The sequence below is a fragment of the Pangasianodon hypophthalmus genome, chromosome 6 (genome assembly GCF_027358585.1).
Source record: "Pangasianodon hypophthalmus isolate fPanHyp1 chromosome 6, fPanHyp1.pri, whole genome shotgun sequence".
NCBI classification, from domain to species: Eukaryota; Metazoa; Chordata; class Actinopteri; order Siluriformes; family Pangasiidae; genus Pangasianodon; species Pangasianodon hypophthalmus.
This window is the reverse complement of record NC_069715.1, coordinates 25,876,159-25,899,221: the sequence shown is the minus strand read 5'-3', so window position 1 is coordinate 25,899,221 and position 23,063 is coordinate 25,876,159. Positions and strand designations below refer to the sequence as shown.

At 39.1% G+C, this 23,063-nt stretch overlaps 1 protein-coding gene across 1 annotated transcript; it reads right to left on the bottom strand.

The window, feature by feature from the left end:
* Positions 1-11,146: 11,146 nt before the first annotated feature.
* On the bottom strand, positions 11,147-21,287 carry dusp8b (dual specificity phosphatase 8b). The gene is made up of 5 exons (XM_026914414.3): positions 20,903-21,287; positions 14,735-14,901; positions 13,749-13,908; positions 13,354-13,477; positions 11,147-12,975 (listed from the first exon to the last, which is right to left on the bottom strand). The coding sequence occupies exons 1-5, from the start codon at positions 21,009-21,011 to the stop codon at positions 11,997-11,999; spliced, it is 1,539 nt and encodes a 512-aa protein (XP_026770215.1). The 5' UTR covers positions 21,012-21,287; the 3' UTR covers positions 11,147-11,996.
* Positions 21,288-23,063: the final 1,776 nt, after the last annotated feature.

Here is a 23,063-nt window from a genome sequence, read left to right as displayed (position 1 = left end):
AAACACAGCTCCGGCGCCGAACCGCAAGCACTTCCGGGTTTGTGGTCGGCGCGCGCGCGGGGTTGATGGGATATGTATTTTTCAAACGATAGTGCAAGTATTTTGTGCTGTTTTGTTTTTATTATTGAGACTTTATCAGAAAATGCCTCAGAAAACTACTGGCAGTTTTGATAGTTTTGCACTTTACATATATATATATATATATATATATATATATATATATATATATATATATATATATATATATATATATATATGTAAATATAAAAATAATATGAATAATTTTTGCAGTGTGGCAGGGCACATTATCCTGGGGAAAGAGGCCACTTTAGGGAATTAGGGAATGCCATTGCCATAAAGAGGTGTACTTGGTCTGCAACAATGTTTAAGTAGGTGGTACGTGTCAAAGTAACATCCACATGAATGCCAGGACAGAAGGTTTCCCAGCAGAACATTGCCCAGAGCATCACACTGCCTCCACCGGCTTGCCTTCTTCCCATAGTGCATCCTGGTGCCGTCTTTTCCCCTGGTAAGAGACGCACACACACCCGGCTGTCCACGTGATGTAACAGAAAACGTGATTCATCAGACCAGGCCACCTTCTTCCACCGCTGCATGGTCCAGTTCTGATGCTCACGTGCCCATTGTAGGCGCTTTCACCGGTGGACAGAGGTCATCCTGGGAACTCTGACTGATCTGCAGCTACGCCGCCTCATACGCTGCAAGCTGTGATGCACTGTGTGTTCTGACACCTTTCTATCATAGCCAGCATGAACATGGGATCTGTTCCAGATGGACTAGCCTTCGCTCCTCATGCGCATCAGTGAACCTTGGGTGACCATCACCCTGTGTTTGGTTCGCACTTTTAGCAGGTACTAACCACTGCATACCAGGAACACCCCACAAGACCTGCCTTTTTGGAGATGTTCTGACCCAGTCGTCTAGCCATCACAATTTGACCCTTGTCCAAGTTCCTCAGATCCTTACACTTGCCCATTTTTCCTGCTTCCAACACATCAACTTCGAGAACTGACTGTTCACTTGCTGCCTTTGCGACTTGTCATAAGTCCCAAATATGACTCCATGCATGTCAGAGTGGACAAAAGAAAAATGCAAATAAAAACAAGAAAAGCAAAAGGAGAAGAGTAATGCAAAAGGAAAGGCATAACTCAAAAAGAAATTTAAAACCAAAATGCAAAGAAAAAATGATATTGTAAATAAATAGTGGCCAAAAAGTGTTGTAAGGGCAAAAACATGTCTCAATTTCTTGCTTTTGTTTGCAACATTTAAATATTTTTGCAACTTGCTGATACATTTGTGATATTTATTAATATTATTATTATTACCTTTGTTATTTCTTGTCACTGTTAAAGTCCCAAATTTGACTCCATACAAATATGTTAGTGGTAATGGTGAAACATAAACGAAACATGCTAATGGACAGAACAAATATCCTTATAACCTCAAGCTTGCTTTAAAGAATGTTTCTTTCAATGCAACCCCTTTTTTTCTGCCCGAGCCCGGATCACACTGGTTGATGACACAGGCTGAACTTTTAGTAACTTTTTTTTTGTAACTTTTTTTTTAATTACAGGTTTATTGTTAGAGGATCTTCATAACATAATCTGACATGGAGAACACATTATCGCACAGTCTGTTATAGAACTTGGCCAAGATGTTATTGGGATCTCATACAGTGTGACAAGTAATAATCTTAAAGATCTCTGTAATCACACAGTCTAAAACAGGCTTTAGTCAGGTTATGGGAGGGCTAACAGGCTCTGGGACTTTTGGAGCATTAGGTCATATGAGGAGGAAGTGGTGCAATCTTCTGCAATTATCCTACTAAGGTAAAATGATCATGAAATGAAACACGAACATTCAGCCAGCATAGCCAGCATTATTAAACTGTTAATGGTAGGCTTTTCCACACCACGATCACACACCAGATGGCGCTGTTCGTACACAGTAAGCAGCTACTCCATGAGGATCTCATTGTGTGCCTTCAAAAGCCTCGAAAATCTTCAAAAACTAGTGATCACAGTTTTCCATTTCCCTTATAATAATTAGATCACAGCTTTGATAAAATACTGACATCCATGTTAGTAAACAGAAGGCTGAATCTCTGAAAGCTTGGATTCACAAGTTATGCGAATAATCAGAAGCATGACAGTAGCATATTCAAGTCGAATCAAGACAAGTGAGTTTTACTGTCATTCTGCTGTAGAACTTGTATACCCTGGAATCAAATGTTGTTTCTTCATAGCCGTGGTGCAGCACATGACAATACAGGACTACTACATAACGTGTGAATACACAAGAGTGTAAGTGCACAATATACAATAAATACACATGACAGTAAAAACTCAGGACAGTGCATGGTAAGGATGAACACTGGATGTACAAAACTAATTTATAGTTATTTGCATTGGGAATTCCAGTGTTACTGCCTGTTACTGCCTATTACTCTTTTATATTGCAAAATACATGACAGAAATTGCTCATATAGCAGCCATTTGCTGTGTGAAAAAAAAAAGAAAATAATGTAATATGTAAGGAATAAAACATGGCAGGGCATGCTGTTACAAGAAAATAATCAACATCAGGGTGGTGTGAGACAGCGTCATGGGAAGCAGAGTTACTGTTACCACCCCGAACTTGATTATTTTCCTGTAATAGCACATCCTAAGGTGTTTTATTCTTCTTATACTACAGCAATTTACCAGTAATTATTATTATTATTATTATTATTATTATTATTATTATTATTTTTATTAAAGAACGATATTTTGTATCTGTTTACAGTTACGCTTAATTTCATGTAATGTCTGTGAAACAGGTTATTTTATCACTTTCGTTATAACGGATATAAATAGTCATTCCCTGACTTTCTCTTGAAGTTCATAAGACAAAAAAATAGCGTATTTCCCAGAAACTGTAAAGTGCCACCTCCTCAGTGTCAGGAAACTTAAAGTTACAGCTTTACCTCTGACACGTACAAAATGCTTACACTGGAGACACATTCCAAAAATGTTAAATAAACGTCTCCTCGTATAACAAGCTTCATCATGTGAACGTTGTTCAACACATTTTTAATCCATTTACTGCATTTGTAGTTTTGCATAATGTGATGTGTCCATCATGCAAATCCTTGAATATAAATGCTAATGTAATAGAACAAATATAAATCATTTGATTTACTGGCAGCACTTTTGTTTGTTCAGGAAATGTTTGTTCAGGTAGGTTCTCTGACAAACTCTGTGGCTTTCCAAGAACAGGTTGTAATTATATTGAGATCATGTGTCACTTACACACACGTGGACTCCATTCAACTACTTATCTAACCTCTAATGGCAAGTGTTTGCACCAGAACTAATTCAGAACTTTCTCAGCAATGAGACTCTTGAATTCTTCTGCAATTTTTCATCTAATCCCAGTGAAGTCCATTTCACTTCCAGGTTGTAACACTACAAATGTGGAAACGTTCATGGGGGATGAATAGTTATGCAGCATATGTATGTGCAGGACACAGCCTGGCGTTTAGGCCTGCATACTAGTCAAACTGGCTCATAATATTCACACCTTGCCTATCCTGTATTTGCATATAGTGTGTATGGAATGTATTTGCTGCAATGTAGATTCTGAAAAAACAATCTCTTGTAAAATAAGAGGGCAAAAGAAACAGGACCTAGAGAGAACTTGTCTTGCAGCTCTGCTTCACTGGCGTTCTGATCAATCCTCCAAGACTGTACACTGCATCGCTCACCTCCATTTGAACTGCCTGTTTTCTACAAAGACTAAACCCCTGAAAGAAAAGCACTGAAGGAAGCTGGAAGTTTGATGACATGATGTTTTTCTGTGTGTGTGTGATGACACTGCAGCGTTGGTGTCAGACTGGCGCTCGGCACTTACTGAAACACTTCAGTCTCCGAGCTGCGGGACTGAAATAACACCTACAGGACAGACGAAGGGCACTCAGACTCGATCGATCGCAAAACATCCGAGCCTGCAGCCGGAGCTTGCGCTACCAGCTCAGCTCATTCAGAGCGATGACCTCACCTCCTCACTTCCGACGTCCCCGACCAACACACACAAACACTTTGCTCCAGCCCTACAGTTTGTGGATATACCCACTTGCACTCTGTAACCTCTACAAACACACAGGGCAACATCACTTAGCATCACCTTCCAAGAAGGATGGAAATGTAATGGTATGTATTATGAGTCAATAAATATGTCGTTAAAGTCACAGTATGGCCATAAATAAACTTTTGCACATTTTTCCCTTTTACAAATATAGTCTGTCAGTCAGCCAAGACATGTTTGCGTCCAGTGTTGCATTGCGCCTACCAGTCTAATATTGCTACCAAACAATATAGCTAGCATTCTGCACTCCAAATCATCTCACACTTGCCTTCAAAATGCCTTAGTTAGATTATTTCTATATAAAAGGTTTCATAAAATAGCAGAATAAGTCCACATAGGCAGATTAAATATACAAATATACATGATGCAGTGGTTCTCAAAATGAAGTCTGTGATTTGATGTTGTTGTTGTTACAGTGTTGAAAATCACAATCTACCATTATTAAAGTTATTATATTTATCATTAAGTTCTTACACTTATTAGCCTGTTTGACTGGTCACTTGAAGTGAATTTGTTAAATCCAAACCTCAATACCTTAAAAACTAGTGCTTTGTAAAAGTTCAGGAACAAAACCTCTATGGGTTCAATAAATAGCCAGAACATTATTGTAGACAATTAAGTAATGAGTCTAATAATTGAGTAGTTGGATTATGTTCATAAATAAATCAGTACTGATGGAATTTATGGACAAAGGGATCCCTGGCTGCAATTAAAAAAAAAAAAAAAAAAAAAAAAAAAAAACGAGGACCCTTGACCTATAACCCAAACCAGACCAAAAATGTTCACTCAAGCCCGCTAAATTGCAAAACTGACAATTTGACACTTAAATACTATTTTAAAAGTCCAACATCATGATGAACATTCAACCCCGACCCACAGACAAACAGCTTTTTGCTAACATGCAGCAGGAGTTAGCTAAACTGTGTTAAGTTATATACATTTCTGTTCATTCAGTGTATATAGATTTATATATCTAACTGCATGTTATACAATAAAAAGTTTGAATTTAATGTCTTTTGAAGTGAGTGTGGAAGGAGTTGGGTCTGCGGTTTGCACAGTGCTAAACTAGCGGCTGTTTCTTAACTGTTAGCTACAATTATTAGTCTCCATGTTAGCTTCTGTTCAAAACTAAAGAAGCGAACTTCAGACACCAAACATGCCTTGGCTTTTTTTCAGTCACATTTGGAGTAAATTTTAAAAATGTCCAAATTTCCCTTTTGGTCTGAAACATTTTTTTAGGGATAGTTAATAATTAGTGTTTGGGAGGAAAAAAATATATCCAGCAAAACACCCCAACTTAAACTAGCAGCTAATGCTATCCTTAATTGTTAGCTACTGTGTATTAGCCTTGTATCTACAGCACAAAACTAAAGAAGCAAACTTGCTACACCAAACATGACTTGGCTTTCATTAACATTTGGGGTAAATTTAAAAACTGTATAAACATCACTTTTGGTCTGAAATATTTTTAGAGATTTTTAATAATCAGGGTTTGGAAGACAAAATAATTAGATAACTACAGCATGAAACCTAAACTAGCAGCTAATGCTAAACGTTCATGAATTGTTAGCTATATTAGCCTTGTATCTACGCATAAAAAGCTAAAGAACTAAACTTAATACACCAAATATATCTGGAATTTCAGTTACTTTTAATTTTAAAAAAAGTGGAAATTTATCTTTTGGACAAAAATATTTTAAGAGATATTAAATAATTAAAGACGAAAACATATAGATAACTATGCATTTCCTATACAGTGAGAAAAAAATATATAATTTTGAATACAAACGTGTATAAAAATGAATTTTATATGTATCTATGTACATTGTTATGTTCAGTTTGCACAAATAGATGTACGTATGTATATAGATTACCATAAATCCTGCAGAAGCTGAATGGCACTGACGCCATGTCTGATGCTTCTGTCTGCCTGACAAAAGCTAAACTGTAATCACATTATTTATTCATAAATGGTGCTGTTATGCAAGAGCCCATTAAAGGACGTAAGGGTTGAGAAAGCATTACATTGCACCCTCATCCATAATAAATGGGACAGGGGGCTATCGCTGTTCGCTTGGGCTGCAAAAATAGGCATGACGCCTGAAGCTTGGGTGACTTTGAGGGCAGAAAAGGGCAGACAGGCATAGGAAAAGGCACAGGAAGCAGGAACCAGGCATCTTGAACGGGACAAAAATAAAACCCCATTGTGTAAAACTTTTGATGCTTGGTATCACTAAGTATGCATATGCGTTACAGTAAGATTTAGCATTGGAATAAAGATAAAGACTGTTTTTCAACTTGCTGAACGAATGTGATATTAGTTTCGCTGCATGCCTACGCAGCAGTGTAATTTAATTTCTGAACTCATTCTGGAGCATAAAAGTGATGAGTGCACCGTTCTTCCTTGAGAAGACTGAGAGGTGATGCAAGAGCGCAGATCTAAAATGCGTTTGCGAGGCGAATGATAATTCCTCCATATGAAGCAAAGGACTCGATATCTCTGGCTTATTAACAAGTGGAGCGTGGGAGGGGGGAAGGTTGTGTTACCGAAATGTCAGCACACCATCCGTTGCAGATAACTTTGCTCAATCTTTTCTGTCACATTTACGTCCTTGCTTCATTTTCCTTTCGCTATGATTGATGGCTGCAAGTAGAAAACTAGTACTCTGGAGCTTGGGGTTATATAAGTTCAACGGAGGAGTGCAAAGGAAAAACAGGGAGAGACAGAGAGAGAGAGAGAGAGAGAGAGAGAGAAGTGCTGTTTATTTTTAAGGCCGCATTACTCACTCGCTCTGGATCATGGAAAGGAGAGCAACTCGGCTGGTGACGTAATGAGACTTTAACAGTTTCCATATAGAAGGTCTGCGTCCAGGCGCCAGACCGCCACATTACACACTCACGTCTGGTTACAATCAACTGCTCCCATTCTCCACTGCTCACCCACTCTCACGCACAGGCTTACACACACACACACACACACACACACACACTCTTCTCTCATTCTTGTACACTTATTACATGCAGACAGAATTACAGAATTTACACTGCACATGACCTGCTGTGAAAGCAAGCTATTAGATCATATCTACTGCAATGGCAGATCTACTGTAAATAGCGGTTTAGTGCTTATACGAGTTTGTTAGCATGATGCCATTATGACCTAATGCGTACATTAGGCAGCTGATGCCAACCGCGAACGACCAAATTTGAGTTACGACATTCATAGTCATACTTTATGTCTCCTCGCTGATTACAACGAAACAAGGAATCTGGCATGTAACATACAATTAGTGCTCATAGATTTGGACCAGTCAGTGATGGTTGTAAATTTTGCAGGTTGAAATTAGTAAGCATGTGTATGTTGCGATGCGCACACGCCTAAAAAAATCCATCGTAAACACATCACCTCATTAGCAGAGAGGGTTCCATTCAGTTCTGCTTACAAAGGTCGATCAACACACCCACTCGCTCACACATACGCACATGAAGTGTATAGAGCAGGGGTTTTTAAACCTTTTTAAGTCTTTGACTAAAATTAATTCCATTGATGTTCTCAGTAATTTTGTAATGAACCTCATCTATTCAAAGAACTCAATCATAAATATAACAGCCTTGATGGTTGATAATGCTGCAGTATAATTTCCATCATTGTACCAACAACAACAACAACAACAAAAATAATCACAGACCCCTGGCTATGCTTCATGGATTTGACTGGTATAGAATAATATGGAAAGTCCATAATCATCGAGTCTAAATCTTTGTGTCTGCACTACAACACACTGGACTTTAACACTTACTGCAACAAATATCGCTTATGCACAATTAGATTTAGATGTTGATCGCAACAGTAGCAGATGGTTAATAGCAATTAACTCTCATGCGCTAATCTATTGCTGGCTGGTGCTGAATCAGCCTGCTAGAAGCGGTTTGGGTATTGTTATAGTGTTTGTTAACTGTGTAGTCAGCATGAATATACAGGCAAGTGAGCAATGCCAGAAATAAGTCTCGCAGTGGATGAGTGGCTCATATTGACACGCACCACATGACCTTTGCTTGAGAATAGGAGTTCTTAGGTACTAATGAGTCAGAAAGTTACATGCAGGTAGACTAAAAGGCCACTTTGTTCCTTTTAGAATACATCTTCAGTATTCAGTGTTCAGTTCTCTGTCTAAATTATTCATTTCCAAATTGTACCCAAAATAGTACAATAATAAAGCAATGCTAAATTAATAATAATAATAATGATAATACTAATAACGATAATAATGTTGTTGTTCTCTCGGCTGCTCCCGTTAGGGGTCGCCACAGCAGATCATTGGCCCGCATGTTTGATTTGGCACAGTTTTTACACCGGATGCCCTTCCTGATGCAACCTTCCCCGATTTTATCTGGGCTTGGGACTGGCACTGGGAGTGCACTGTCTTTTGCAACCCCAGTGGCTGGGGTTGGTTCCCTGGCCAGGAATCGAACCCAGTGTGCAGAGGTGAGAGCACAGAGGCCTAACTGCTAGGCCTGTAGGGACCCAATAATAATAATAATAATATAAAATGAAAGAAAAAACACTTTCATAAATTAAAATGCAGCTCAAAGTGCTTTAAAAGAACAAAAAAAGGTTATACTACTATTACTACTACTACGACTACTACTAATAATAAAGTATTAAGTAATTAATTAAGCTAAAATAATAATAGTAATAACAAAATAGCTGAAGCAGGGAATTGTAGTTTAGAAAACAAAATTTAATGCAAAAATAATAATTAAAATAATTAAATAAATAAACTAGAGAAAAGCACTTTGAGCTGCATTTTAATGTATGAAAGGCGCTGTATAAATACTATTTATTATTACTATTATTATTATTATTATTATTATTATTATTATTAATAACAATCTTTTTTTAGCGTTGCACTTGTTTGGGTAAAATTTAAAAAATGTGTCACTTAGATCTGAGTAGAACACTAAATAGGGCAAAGTGCACAAAGAAACAAACTGAGAGAAAATCATGTCTTTTTGAAGCTGTTTTTGTAATTGCAATCTGAAGATGTATGTCTTGTGGAAGAGAGTTCGACAGTTTGGGGGCATAAACACTAAAAGCAGATTCACCACTTCTTTTGTGTTTTGTTCTTAGAATAGAAAGTAATCCTGTGATTGGATGATCTTAGACATCATTGTGGATTATTCTAAACTGAAACATGATGTGTTCGGTTCACATTCTGTATCAAACATGAAAAATCATTTTTAATCTTTAAATGTGTTTTGCTACATTTAAATTATATGTGCGCAGGCGTAGATTTAGGGGTCATATGGGGGAACCGGTCTCCCATAGTGTTTGAAAGAGAGTGAATTGTACAAAATTGCATCTGCTAAACACATTGTAGTGTTGTTACTGTTATCTGGCCAGATGATACATTATTTTCCAGCTTTCTTATTACTGGCCAAAACTGATAAATCAAAATTTGAGATTTTCTAATTGGCTTACTGATGTATTATACTTTTTAAAAAACTGGGCTACAAGCTTGACTACCTCAGCCTCTGTTTTGGCAACTGGTAGCTATTCAGACTCACATCACACATAAATTTATATATATAAGTATGAACAACATTTGTGGGAAACCTCTTATTTCTCTGGAAAAGATATAAGCAGCGTGACCCACTTTGCACCAACCCATACCACACCCCAACCTACACATCTGGTGCTCACTACATCGGTGATAGCAAATGAATGAAAGCTCGTGTCTATGCATTCTATCACAAACACTTTCTTAGTATAATATTTCCTGAACATAAGTAACATTGCTGAAGTTGATATTTAGTAAAAGATTTTAATCATATGATGGGTCGGCGGCTATAAGCAGCATGTCGCCTGCAAAGCTGCAAATACACCTCAATTATGCTATAAGAGTGCATGCAGCTGTTACACAAGCATCATTGTTCACATAATTTTACCTGCTCTAACATGCCTGATTCAACTAATAAGCTAATTAACAGTCCATCCTGACTTGGAGTGGGTGTGTTAGAGCAGAGAAAACACTAAATTATGCAGAACAGGTGGTACCCCAGGACCTGCACCCTAGTGGACATTGTGACCTGAGCATTAGGGGTACAGAGTAGAGCTGAAACATCCCTGGCCATCACTGGAACATCTTACTTGTGTTTGTGACATCACACTATCCTACAGTGCCCCCACTATTTATACTGGTATTACACCATATCTGATTGGGAAAACCTACAGTAGGAAAAACCCACATCGTGCTCCAATTGTCTATTCCGAGTGTGAATTTTGGAAGTTTCTCACAGCCTTGATTTCTCTTACCAACCACAGTTTTCATTATGGCTGTGAAATGAACACGACTTCCGTCCAAGACAACGAAAATAATAAAACTCTAACTAATTAGTCATACTACCTATTTCGGGTTTATTAAAGGCCAGGCAGAGATAGGCTAAGACTGAACACATACACATATTTAGGGCGTGGACCCGGTGGCCTAGTGGTTAGCACTGTTGCCTCACACCTCCGGCATTGGGGGTTCGACTCAAATCTCCGCCCTGTGCTCTGGGGTTTCCTCCCCAGTTGAAAGACCATTAAGGGGGCAGTCATGGCTTAATGGATAGAGAATTGGACTTGCAACCCAAAGGTGAACCTGAAGGTTGTGGGTTTGAGCCTCAGGTCCAGCAGGGATTGTAGGTGGGGGGGAGTGAATGCCCACCCTCGATATCACGACTGAGGTGAGACCCTTGAGCAAGGCACTGAACCCCCAACTGTAGAAGACAAAATGATGTAAAAGCTACTATACTAAGAAGAGCTATCACTGAAAATGAAGTGATCCACATAACCTAATTTGTTATATATTAATTGTTCATGTTCATTTGTAATTCTTTGCTCCAGGCATTGGGCCTTGGTTAAAAAGCAAGATATGCTAAGAATCCCTGATAGTATAATCAATAAATGTGCAGGTTTATTTGCATGTTTTTCACAAAATCAAACAGAGACAAAGAAGAAGTCTTCAAATATTATATTATTGCTCATTACCAGAATGAAACCGATACAATAAGTTAAAACAACAATGCATGAAACATTAAATACTCAGTTGAAATTGATGTTTATATATATATATACATTCATATATATATATATATATATATATATATATATATATATATATATATATATATATATATACATATGCAAGTACTTCTGGATACACATAAAGCTTTGTACTGCTAGGATGCAGCTTGTCTGTCTGTAGGTAGCCAGTCATTTCTGAGCATGCCCAGTGCACAGTAGTACAGCTGAGAGTTCATCTCCGCTCAACACATGCGGTCTACTTTCACAAACTAATATTAAATCACAGAGGCAGTTGGTAACACCACTGACAATATTAAAGGTCGTTTTCCAACGGAGCCTAAATATAATACAGCAAATATTTTACCTCAACCTTGTTCTCGGTCATAAATGATCCAGCGCTATGTAAATAGCCCATTCACTTGTATTTTTAATAGCCATGCTGTAACATAAATAGTTCATACTATGTATCCTTCAAGTGAAGGGTACCTCAGGCATATTTATTCTTTGGTGTATGGCTTATGTCATCCATCCTTCATTTCTATCATAACAATAGGGTGAGCTCAGGCCTTCAGGTCTACTGTCCTTTGGAGTACATAATGCATGGGCTAATGTACGCATGCAAGTATGCATGCAACATGTCCTTTCTGAGATTCACCTCCAAACACTGACCTCTCTGTACAGATTTTTGCAAATAAATCTCTGTAATAAATTATCTGTCCTCTTTCTTAATCTCTTAATCAAGAGAGGCTTTAATATGACCAATGTAAGTTCAGGCTCTCTGTCATAACACCTTAATGACCTCCATACTGCCTGAAAAGCTAGACTGCTTCCCAAGCTTTCCAAAGTCCTCACTGCTTCTTGTTGTACTGATGGTCTCCTCAAACTCCATCTGGCAGCTTCTTCGTTTGAACTGTGTCTCCACTTGAATCACACCGGAGCTGGGAGCACTTCCAAACCTCACAGCACTCCCAGAACCTGACCCTGAAGAGTCCAGATCTGAGTTGAAGAACCACGGGTGGTCTTCAGTGGGTGTGCCAGGCGTCGTGGCTTGAGTCACTCCTCTGTGCTTGGTCCAAACAGAAGATGTAGTCAGGGGCAAGCTGAGGAATGAAGACGACTTGACGTTGGCCTTATGAACAGGATCCTGAACAACTGGAACTTGCCGATTCAGGTTGAGGTTAAGAGATAGAGTTGTGGTCGATAACCTCTCAAAGGTGCCACTGTCTTTCTGTGTAGATTCTCTTACTGATGATCGCCACAACTCTGGCTTGGGGCTCCTTGGGCTTTCTTGGGATGGAGAATACGAACACATACTGCTGGTGCTTTTTGGACTGTCAAGTTTGAAAAGCATGGGCATGGTTTCTGAGTCTGATTGCAAGTTATTAGGGGAGGTTCGGAGATGCTGGTTTGATGAGTAGACAGACTTGATGTCGAGCTGGAAGGAACATTTGAGCTGGTTGTTGTGGAGAATTTGGTCTGCGGAGAGATGAAGGCTGCTGAGGTCTTTTCGTAGTGAGGTAGGTGATGGTGGCTTGACATTTAATACCATAGTTTCCTGCATTCTTTGATGAGAATGGCTTTTCTCTTTGCTCTGTTCTACAGTCTCTGTGTTGACCTCTATCACCTCAGGATGGTGAGTTGTTGACCTCAGAGGGTTGCAGGTTAAGGGCGTCTTGAGCTTTAAGTCTCGCTCAAACTCCAGGAGTTGCCCAAGGAAGTTGAAGTTAGGAGATATCGAGGGTCGACGATCTTTCACAAACCTAGGGGAAGTAAAGAAAACATGATTTGTGGATTTAATTTCCCTTCAAGTCAGTGGTTCCTAATTGTGAGTCCCCAGACCTCTTTCACTATATTTTTTGTGTGGCTGGTTCAACTCATTGGCTCATAAGCAAGCCTTTCATGAGGTGAAACCTTTTCACCAAAAACAGTCCAGAGCAAGTCAGATATACTCAGCATTAGTCATAATTCCAATGTCAATATTTCAGGTATACATATAGTTGGATTATGCCTCTAAATTTCGGCAAATATTGGCTAGTTTTGGTCTGTCATTTGGTGTGTAAACATTAAATAAACATGAAGAATGACATACTGTAAATGACACAACTGAAGAAAAAAAGACATTACATAATTGTATTTACCTGTAGGCATCATCAGATGACAACCCCATGGTTTTCATTATGTAAGCAATGGCAATGGTTGCAGATCGAGAAATTCCAGCCAGACAGTGGACGATGACTCTACAGTTTGACACTTTAGCTTTGTCTGGACAAGAAAGGAAAGAGAAAGATAAGGAAAAACAGTCAGAACCAGAATGCTACTACAGCACTAGGTTTATGGTTTCAGCACAGCTCGAGTGCTGACATCAGTCAGACCTCCCATAAAGTGCTGCTTGAATTGGTCTAACATAATCCTAACCTTTGTCATTACTGTAAGCAGAAATGTTGAGCTATTCTGAGTCTATTCTCAGTCAAGCCTGACCCTCTGTGCAGCATCAGCAAGCCATATGGTAATATTCTGAGGAAAATATTCTTACCAATGAATTCGTTGGTTTTCTCCAGCCAGGGCAGCAGCTTTTCACAATAGCTGTCATTGACGGGAATGCGCAGGAAGTGGTTCTCGCTGATGAAATCTGGCTTTGGACAGGTGTTGCTGGCATTCAGGACATAAGTGATCCCATTCTGCGCCATCAGTTCCTGTTTAAAAAAACAGATCTCGACATCAGTTCTACATAACGGCATATTTCCTGAGGGGAAAAAAATGCAAGACTGAATGGAAAATCAGAACTGGCAAGATAATCTTGGATCATACAACAGTCCCTTATCTCTTTCACTGTATGATATGATACACAATGATGGAATGTCAAGACAAAATATTTTGCTAGAGATGTCAGCTAAGAACACTTGTTTTGATGGTTGATGGTATTTCCTTTCGCCTCAAGTCAAATTCATACTCAGTTTCTTAGCAAAGGTAATAACAGAATATTCACAATGCTGAAATGATTTACTGATGAGCAAAAAACGCCCTCAAGGTTAAATGCCAATATGTCAAATATGTCTTTGATATTTGACATTTGGTTCAGAGATCTGCAGATAAAACAGCTTTTAACGGAAGTCAAAGAATCACAACAAAAGACAACTGCACAAATTGTTAGATAAGCCATTCATAGGTTGTGATTGGAAATGCTTGAGAGTTTATTTGTATGTGTGTGAATGGATGTTAAATCAGGGTTTATTGGAGAATTTACCATTAGTGTTCAAATTTCTGGCCATTTGACAAGTAGAAATAAATACAGGAAGAAGAAAAATAGTTGACAGGCATTCAGGGGTACAGTGAAGCTCCTCATTGGAACAAACTGAGTTGTGGGAGGAGTATGTGATGGTACGATGTAAACAATTGTTCATTTTTCCTTTTGTGTTGTTTCAATGTGACTGTCTTCGAATAATAGGGATGCTGTGATGCTAGGCAATGCACGATGAGTTAAATCTATTGCTTGCTAACCGAGCAGAGTCCACATCTTACCTTATTAAGGACATCTTTCTGTGAGCCCAGGTAGAGGTGAGGCAGTATTCGAGTCGGACCCAGGTTAGCTACGGGTAGGCACGGCTGAGACAGACTGAGGGGAAGATAAGGTGGCGGCTTACTCTCACAGACATCCGGGAAGCATGAAGAGAAGGCTGCAAAGCCTCCTAAAAAGAGACATAAAGAGAGAAATTGAGGCTTAAAATAAAGTGAAAAAACTACATTATCCATTAACGTGATTATAAAATCCACTATTCAGCTTGGGTACATGTATTGGTAGGCTGAAGTAGAAACAGCATTATTGTTGTACAGTAACAATGGAGGGGCTTTCCTAACATCCGAAAACACAAAGTCAAATGAGAGCTCAGTATCGGCTCCACATACACAGCCGAGCTTCCGCATCCTGCCAGTCCAAGGGGACGCTAAGTAGACTAACAGACGCAGAGTTAGAGAACATGAAACTCCATGGAGAATGAGAGACTACATTCTTTTTAGTAAACTTGGCTCTTGGATCAATTGCCAGAGTGTCAACATCCGAGCTTTCGCAATAATTCAAAATAACTTTATAGTCAGCAATAGACTGTACTTTAAGAAATGATAGCAGCATTTTTTTCACAGCGTAGAGGAGGAATGAGAAATCTGGTGGGACTGGTGAAATTGGAAGTCTGGCCCTTTAAGAGACCAAATACGGTGTCAGTGTCTGGTTCTCTGCTCTCTTGCTCTCTGGCTTCCTGCATGATCTCATCTCCTCTCAGTATCCAGCATCACACTGTGGGAATGAAGTGGACCACGAGAACAAATCACCCAACCACGGGCCAAGGGCATGCTCCCTAACACACACACATACGTACATAGAAACAGTTTTCTTCACTTTTATGCACATGCGTCCAAACTAGTATGATGTGTATCTCAAAATGATAAAGTTAACAACTTTAAATACACCAGATACAAGAGTCCATGTGTGGACTGCACTTGGACACCAATGATCCGCCTAGAGCCAGTCAATTTCACAACCTACATTGGTGTATTTTTGGATCTTGCAGCACTAATAAAGCCTGTTCGGCCTCCACGCTTTCTTAAGCGACGCATTACATCACATCTAAACACGGCACCAAATTAGCCCTGAGCTAATGTGCACGTTCAAATCTCCAATGTCCTTATTTAGTGTGTAAGGAAACAAGGAAGATAAGTGGATGAAAACAAGAAGATGTTAGCATTGTTTAATTATCAATGTTTTGGAATCTTGCAAAATCTGGAAAGCGTTAGCTGAATTTCCAAGTAAGGCTGGCAAGCAAGGGCAATGACATCATCACTTCAGGTTAAGAGCTTCAGCCTGGCTCTTGATCATTCATCTCACACTTGCAGACATATGTACAAGCACAAACACACACTCATGCCAAACAAGCCCACACAGATACACACTTATGAGTACAGCTGGGTGGGAAGGTGTTTAAACAGTGACTGGATAATGAAACAAAGGCAGAAAAGAAAGAGAAAGATAGAAACAGTAGGACAAGGGAGCAATTAAGCATGAAAGAAAAGATGAGCTCATGTGCATGAGGTAAGGTTTAGTAAGCAGATACATGTGACTGGGGGAGAAAATGAGAACAAGCTGAAGCCTGATATTGCGCCTCACATTTTCATTCACCACATTCTTTAGCGATTCAGCATACACATCAGCCGTTATGCACTTTTTTACCTAATCAAGGGGGCTACTGTAATTATTTTTTGTTCCCTTTTCTGTCGGCGATGTTTCACATGACATCATTCAGCAAGGCCATCCTGAAATATAGATAACGGGCAAAACAAAGCAAAGACACCAGTTTCAAAAGGCATAATCAGCCTCATGGCCGTGACTCACAAATGCCATCATGACAGGTCCTGTCACAGAGCGCCTGAGTGTTACGCAAACCTCAGTCACCACACACAAAGCTACTCACTCTTCAGCTACGGGTTCGCAAGCTGCTGTGAAAAACCTCGAGGTGGTGCAAAGGTGAAAAGTGTGTTTGAAAAAGTACTGTCCTTTGATAATGGAAGCACGTTTTCCAAGAATCCAGACGTAACAAACCATCCTCATTGCACTGGAAGATCACGGGTTTAAACACGTAAACAAGTCAATATATTGCAACGTGATTTAATTATATTGACATTTGATTGGTTTAATTCGAATATGTCCATGATATGACATTACAAAAAAATGATCCTTCTTGTTAAACTGGCTTTGTCTTTTGTCTTGATCTAATCACTTGAATGTAATTACATCATTTACTGTGTCTACTGACATTTGAATTCAATTAATGAAATTTCCACACGAAAATACATTGGATGTGTTGGAGGTTCAAACCACTTTGTGTCAAACCAACAATTTATGATGAGGGCATAAATCAGGGGATTTTCCTGTATAGCTAGACTGCTGCGTTCACTGTCATTTGAACCCCACTTGAATTTTTGATTATTTTTTTTTTTTCCCAATATTTTTCAGCATATTTTAAGACTGTTTTTTTCTCTTTTTTTTTTTTGCTTGTTTTTTTTTTTTTTTTTTAACTTGTTGGCTAGCGAAACTGCTGATTGGCTACCTAATTTGGAAAACAACCAGCCACAGACCACAGTGGTTGGCGAACCAGAAAGTTTATCAATACTCTGCATCTGTGGAGGTGTTTTAGTTATCTAGATCATTTAAAATGTCAAGGTAATGTAAAAGGTCAGGGTTTCTGGTATAAACATCCACATGGGCTTCATCAGTTCTTCCTCAGAAAAGGGAATCCATAGTGCTTCACAGTTTCTCACTGGAACTGATGAAACCATGTGAACGAGTGTGAAACATCTTCACAAGTCACCTTGGCTTACCTACTAGCAGACAGGATGCCTGGAAGGAAGTATGTAAATTGAGGTAAGGTGGAAGAGTCTTGACCCATTATTCCAGCTGTGTGCCTGGCCCTTTAAAAGCTCAGCTCAAGGCCTGTCTGTTTCTGACTATTAAAAGCAACTGCCAAGCAGTATGACATCATCGCTCAACACATGGGTGGCCAGCGGGCTGTCTCTGAGTTGCTGTGCACAACACACACACACACACACTAACTAATTGCACCCAACCAGTTTTGGCTAACACCAGGTTTTACCATTGCAGGACTATCTTGCTAGCTTTACTTGTGATTGTGATTTCTCAGGGCTCAAGGCTGATTGACTGAGAGAGATACAGACAGAAACGGAGTGCAGAAATAAACTTTAACTCAATTAGAGTAGACACGGCTGCGTATTGTAGATGTCAGCGCATAACTGAAGAGCAGAACAGAAGGAGAAGAAAGCAGAACTTCCCCAGCTTGCTTTAATCACAGTTTAGACAATATTCCACAAGATAATGCATCATCATTTGCAAGTAATCAAGAGCTGCTGCTTTTCCTTGACATGCTGCCCGAGATACATTTCGTCCCATTTGTGGTGCGTGAGCACCCAGTTAGAAAACTCTGAACACATGATCGGAGCTATTTATCTTGGCTGGAAGTGTGTCACATTTTATCAGCCAGTGTCAGTCATGGAGTTGCTGCAGGTGTGCCCTCCTTTATCATCTCTAATTTTATACACTGGCCTACAGGTTTTGACCTAGTTTGACCTAGTTTTTCCTCAATATTTCACATTCTGACTTTATGTGAAATTTTTGTCTATGGAACTATTCAAAATATGCACTTTGCATTGATGCATTTAGTGTTTTTCCCCCTATAAAATAACACATTTGTTATTTAAACTTATGCACACAGTTCCAAGATTAAGTGATAACATATACCTGCTATTGTTCATATTTTATATTCAGTATAGTCTGATATTAAACTAGAAAATTACACTATTATCTATTCAATTTAGAGTAATTATTGTATTGGGGCCTCAAGAATGCTACTGTTGCTGTTCATAGCATCATCTCTGACATGTTATATGACAAGTTACTTTGGCTTTTTTTTTAAGTATTTTTTTTTTCATTTGTTACTTGTCTTATACTTCATGTTTTGCTTTTTTAAAAACTCTTTTTAAAAAGTGCATTGGAAATTATTATTATTATTATTATTATTATTATTATTATTATTATTATTATGGTTGTTGCTGTTGTTGTAATTTCATCCTCCTCCTACTGACAACACCAATTATATATATATATATATATATATATATATATATGTATGTATGTATATATATAATACCATATATAATATACAATTTTACCTAAAAGCATCGTAAGTGAAAACTAGTGATATGTAATTTAATATATAATTAAATATAATACATTTTTTATTGTTTTTTTTTTTATTTACATTGCTTTTCAAATCAAACAAATTAACACATATTTAGTTATATATTACCTTTTCATGTTTTCATATGTCTAAAGACTTAATGTGGAGTTTATTTCTGATATACATCTAAAAAAAAATAAAATAAATAAAATAACAAATGAAAAGCACTTATGAAGATCTGAATTGAACTGAGTTAGTGATATCTAGATGTCCTCAGTGTCCCCTACATAGGCTATGGCTGTTGCTTGGGGTTGTGTTAAATACAGAGCAGTAGTATTTACGTCTTTGCTTAGCAGCTAATGTGCACGCTTACAACAACCCTGAGCTAAATATGTTCATGGTGCTGGGGGTGACATGCCAGCTCAGGCAAGTAAAGACACATTCGGGAGTGATAGAATGACACCAGGATAATCGTGTCATGTCAGGAATCATCAGCCTTCCACTAGGTCACGGTTTCTAATTAACCACTGCCTTCGTTCATTAATTCACATCCTAGTAGATGTTGTGTATAGATTGAAGAAAGAGAACAACAAACGCTAACCGAGCCCACACACCATGGCCGAGCCTGAGTTCTATCCGAACCTTTACGTCAAGCATCTGATACGGTGCTAGTACACTTTAAGCACCAGAGACACCATTTCTGTGATCAATTACATGAATTAGCTGTGCATTTGTGCCACGACTACTGACATTTAATCCACATAATGGCCTTATTATGGTTGAAGAAGCAGAGCGCAGGTTATTATGTGACACCTCACGTCCAGAAGGCTAATGTGAGCAGACGCTGCATGTGGAGATAAGTGTATATACACACTGGATTAAGGCTGTGCTAGCTTAGCGTCAGTATTAGCAGGTTAATCCCTCTTGTACACTTGTTAGAGTGAAGAGAGACTAAGAGGCTTTCGCTCTCTTGTTCAAGTGGGAGTGAATGTGATACATAGACACAAACCTTTTTTTTTTTTGGAGAGTTAGATGTTCGTTGCTTAGTGGTCTTATGCAGTGTGTGTGTGTGTGTATGTGTGTGTGTGATCTGAGACACTAATAAGATCACATGATTAATGCAGGAATCTTTGCAGGTTGCAGAAGTACACAGCAAGGATGAATAGCGTGGCAACAATACCACACTAGCTGCTATTTCACTCCCTCACTTGCTCACGAACTCCACTCATTGACTCATCCACTTACTTGTTCACTTGTATACTAACTCCCTTTCTTCCTCAGTCACCCACCAATCAACCTCTCACTCATTCATTCACTCACTCACTCACTCTAACTTCCTCACTAACATCCTTGTTTGCTCACTCACTCACTCATGTACTTTAACTTGCTCACTCACTTCCTTATTTGCTCACTCACTCACTCACTCACTCACTCACTCACTCAAACTTGCTCACTAACTTCCTTATTTGCTCACTCACTCACTCACTCACTTTAATTTCCTCACTCACTTCCTTATTTACTCACCTACTCACTTTAACTTCCTCACCAACTTCCTTATTCATGCACTCACTCACTCACTCACTCACTTAAACTTCCTCACCAACTTCCTTATTCACTCACTCACTCACTTTAACTTCCTCACTCACTTCCTTATTCATTCACTCACTCAATATCTCTTGCTCACTTCCTTATTCACTCATTCACTCATCCACTTGCTCACTCACTCAACACAATTAGTCATTCGCTCACTTCTTGGCTCACCCTCTTACACTTCTGTGCTCACTTGGTCACTAGCTCTTGCACAGTCAACCACTTGTTTGCTCAATCAATCACCCTATCACTCACTCACTCATTTAATCAGCTACTCCGCTCACTCACTCGTTCATTCCATCACACACTCCTTGCCTCACCCGCTCATTTCCTCTCTCTTGCCTGTGCTCTCACTCACCTCGGAGGTCGCGTCCATCCTTGATGCGCCGCACTCGCATCTTCAGCTTCATCTCGCTCTCGTGCATGTCTGTCCACAGCGGAGGAGCGATCACCACGTCCACCGGCATCCAGGCACCGAGCTGCACAGCAGTGCACTCACTTCCACTCAGCACTAGAGAGCCTAAACCTCTGATGGACCTTCTCTCAGTCCACTATGGTTCAGATTAAACCTTGAAGTGTAGGAGTTGTCCCGTTGAAGACAGATGAGTGTGTTCAGTAGCTGTGTGATGGAGCTGCACTGCTCACTATCTGTTCCAAACTGAGTTGAACTGAAAGTGCGCTCCGTCTATTGTTGAACCTCCTCCTCTCTCTCTCTCTCTCTCTCTGTATCCTTCCCTCCCTCCCTCTCTCTCTCTCTCTCTCTCTCTCTCTCTCTGAATGAGCTCACAGGCTGTGTGCTCCACTGAGACCAGTGTTCAGTAATAGCTCATGTGTAAGGCATGTAACCACATTCCTTACTCACCACACAAATATGCGGCTGCCACTGCACTCACAGCTAAAGGGATCCTACGCTGGACAGACGGCTGCATTTGGGTGTGTGTTTGTGTGTGTTTGTAGAAAGACAGGGTGTAGTTGTTCTACGGAATCAACAAAGGAGCTGTGCTATGTGTGTGTGTGTGTGCTTGTGTGTTGTGTGTTGTGTGTGTGTGTGTGTGTCTTGTGCGTGACATGCTTTGCTGCTGCAGAAATCCAGGTCTACTTATATAATTAGTGCACTTACTGCATGCTCCAACTGACTGTGGTTGGGACGGAATCTCTGGCACGACTCACTTACCCAAGTGCACAACATGGCTTTTGGTCAGCCTTCGACGAGTGTACAGAATTTACACCAATACACTTGTGGCATTGACCTTTCAGGGCTTAAAAAATATAAATCATTCTAAAGAGTTACACTGAAATGTAAAAAGCTATAAATTAAACGACACATATGTAGATTGTATATGATGTATTTAAACTGTCAGTCAAAAGTTTTCAAGCACCTTAAATGCACCGTTTTAGCATTTTTGTTTATATGACTTCAATTTAAAAACTTCATTTAAAATATTGAAAATCCTACCAAGGACCAGAAGTAGAAGTGAATTGAGAAATGCTTATCATTAAATGTTTGGCGAATGCAGAAACGTTATCAATGACTTCATTTAAAATCTTGATCTAATCTAATCCAATCTAATCTAAACTATTACTTTTGAGCTTGCTGTAATAAAACCAATTCTTCACCCAGAAACATATTAAATATGTTTATATTGAAATATTTGTGATGTGATTAGTGATTCTGGGGTTAGTGATTATGACTAATGTGTTGGTGCTGTAGTTTCATTATTCCTGTGTGAAGTTAGAAGCTGTGCACCTCTCTGATGTCCCAAAGTGATGTTGCTAGCGCAGTTACAATGGCGTTTCATAGGAGAATTTAAAAAAATCAGCGATCTCAAATATAAGGGATAGCAATCAGGTTCCGCTTTTAGTTCTTAACCAAAAGAGCTTTTTTATAACTTACCATTTTTTTCCAGCAAAGTTTGACATTATCCAGTGATAGCCAGTACAGAATTAGTGGAGATATTGGTCTGGGTTAGGGTTAGGGTTCAAGGTTCCAGAATGCAATGCAGCTACATACACAATGCAGTTGCTTGCCTAGTTAACACTCTCTGAGATGGCAAGAATGATAGCATTGGCAGGATTAGCATGAAAGTTGATGTTTTGGAAGCTGAGCTGTTTGAGCAGTGTACAGTACAGACAAGGAGGTGAGAGCTGGAAAGACTAAAAGACTAAAGTGCTGCTGCCAAACAGTAGTTCCCGATGTAACGTGAATGACAGATATATATTAATGAGCTCATTCTAATACATTATTGTTTCTGTAGTAACAGCTCATTTACAGGGACGTGCATGGCCGATGCTTTACATAAACTAAGACTAATAACAAAGAGATTTAAAAAAAACAGTTGTTGTTTAACAAAGTAACAAAGGAGTGACACTTTTTAGGAGACAACTTTTATGGAAGGAGTCTCGAGTGTCAGTGCTTTGTAACAGTCGTTGGTGCTTTGCAAAGTTTCCCAGCACGGGAAAGTCTTCAGGACAGACAAGTTTGGGCTTATGGTTTCTCTGTAAAACGACAAGCTGGGATT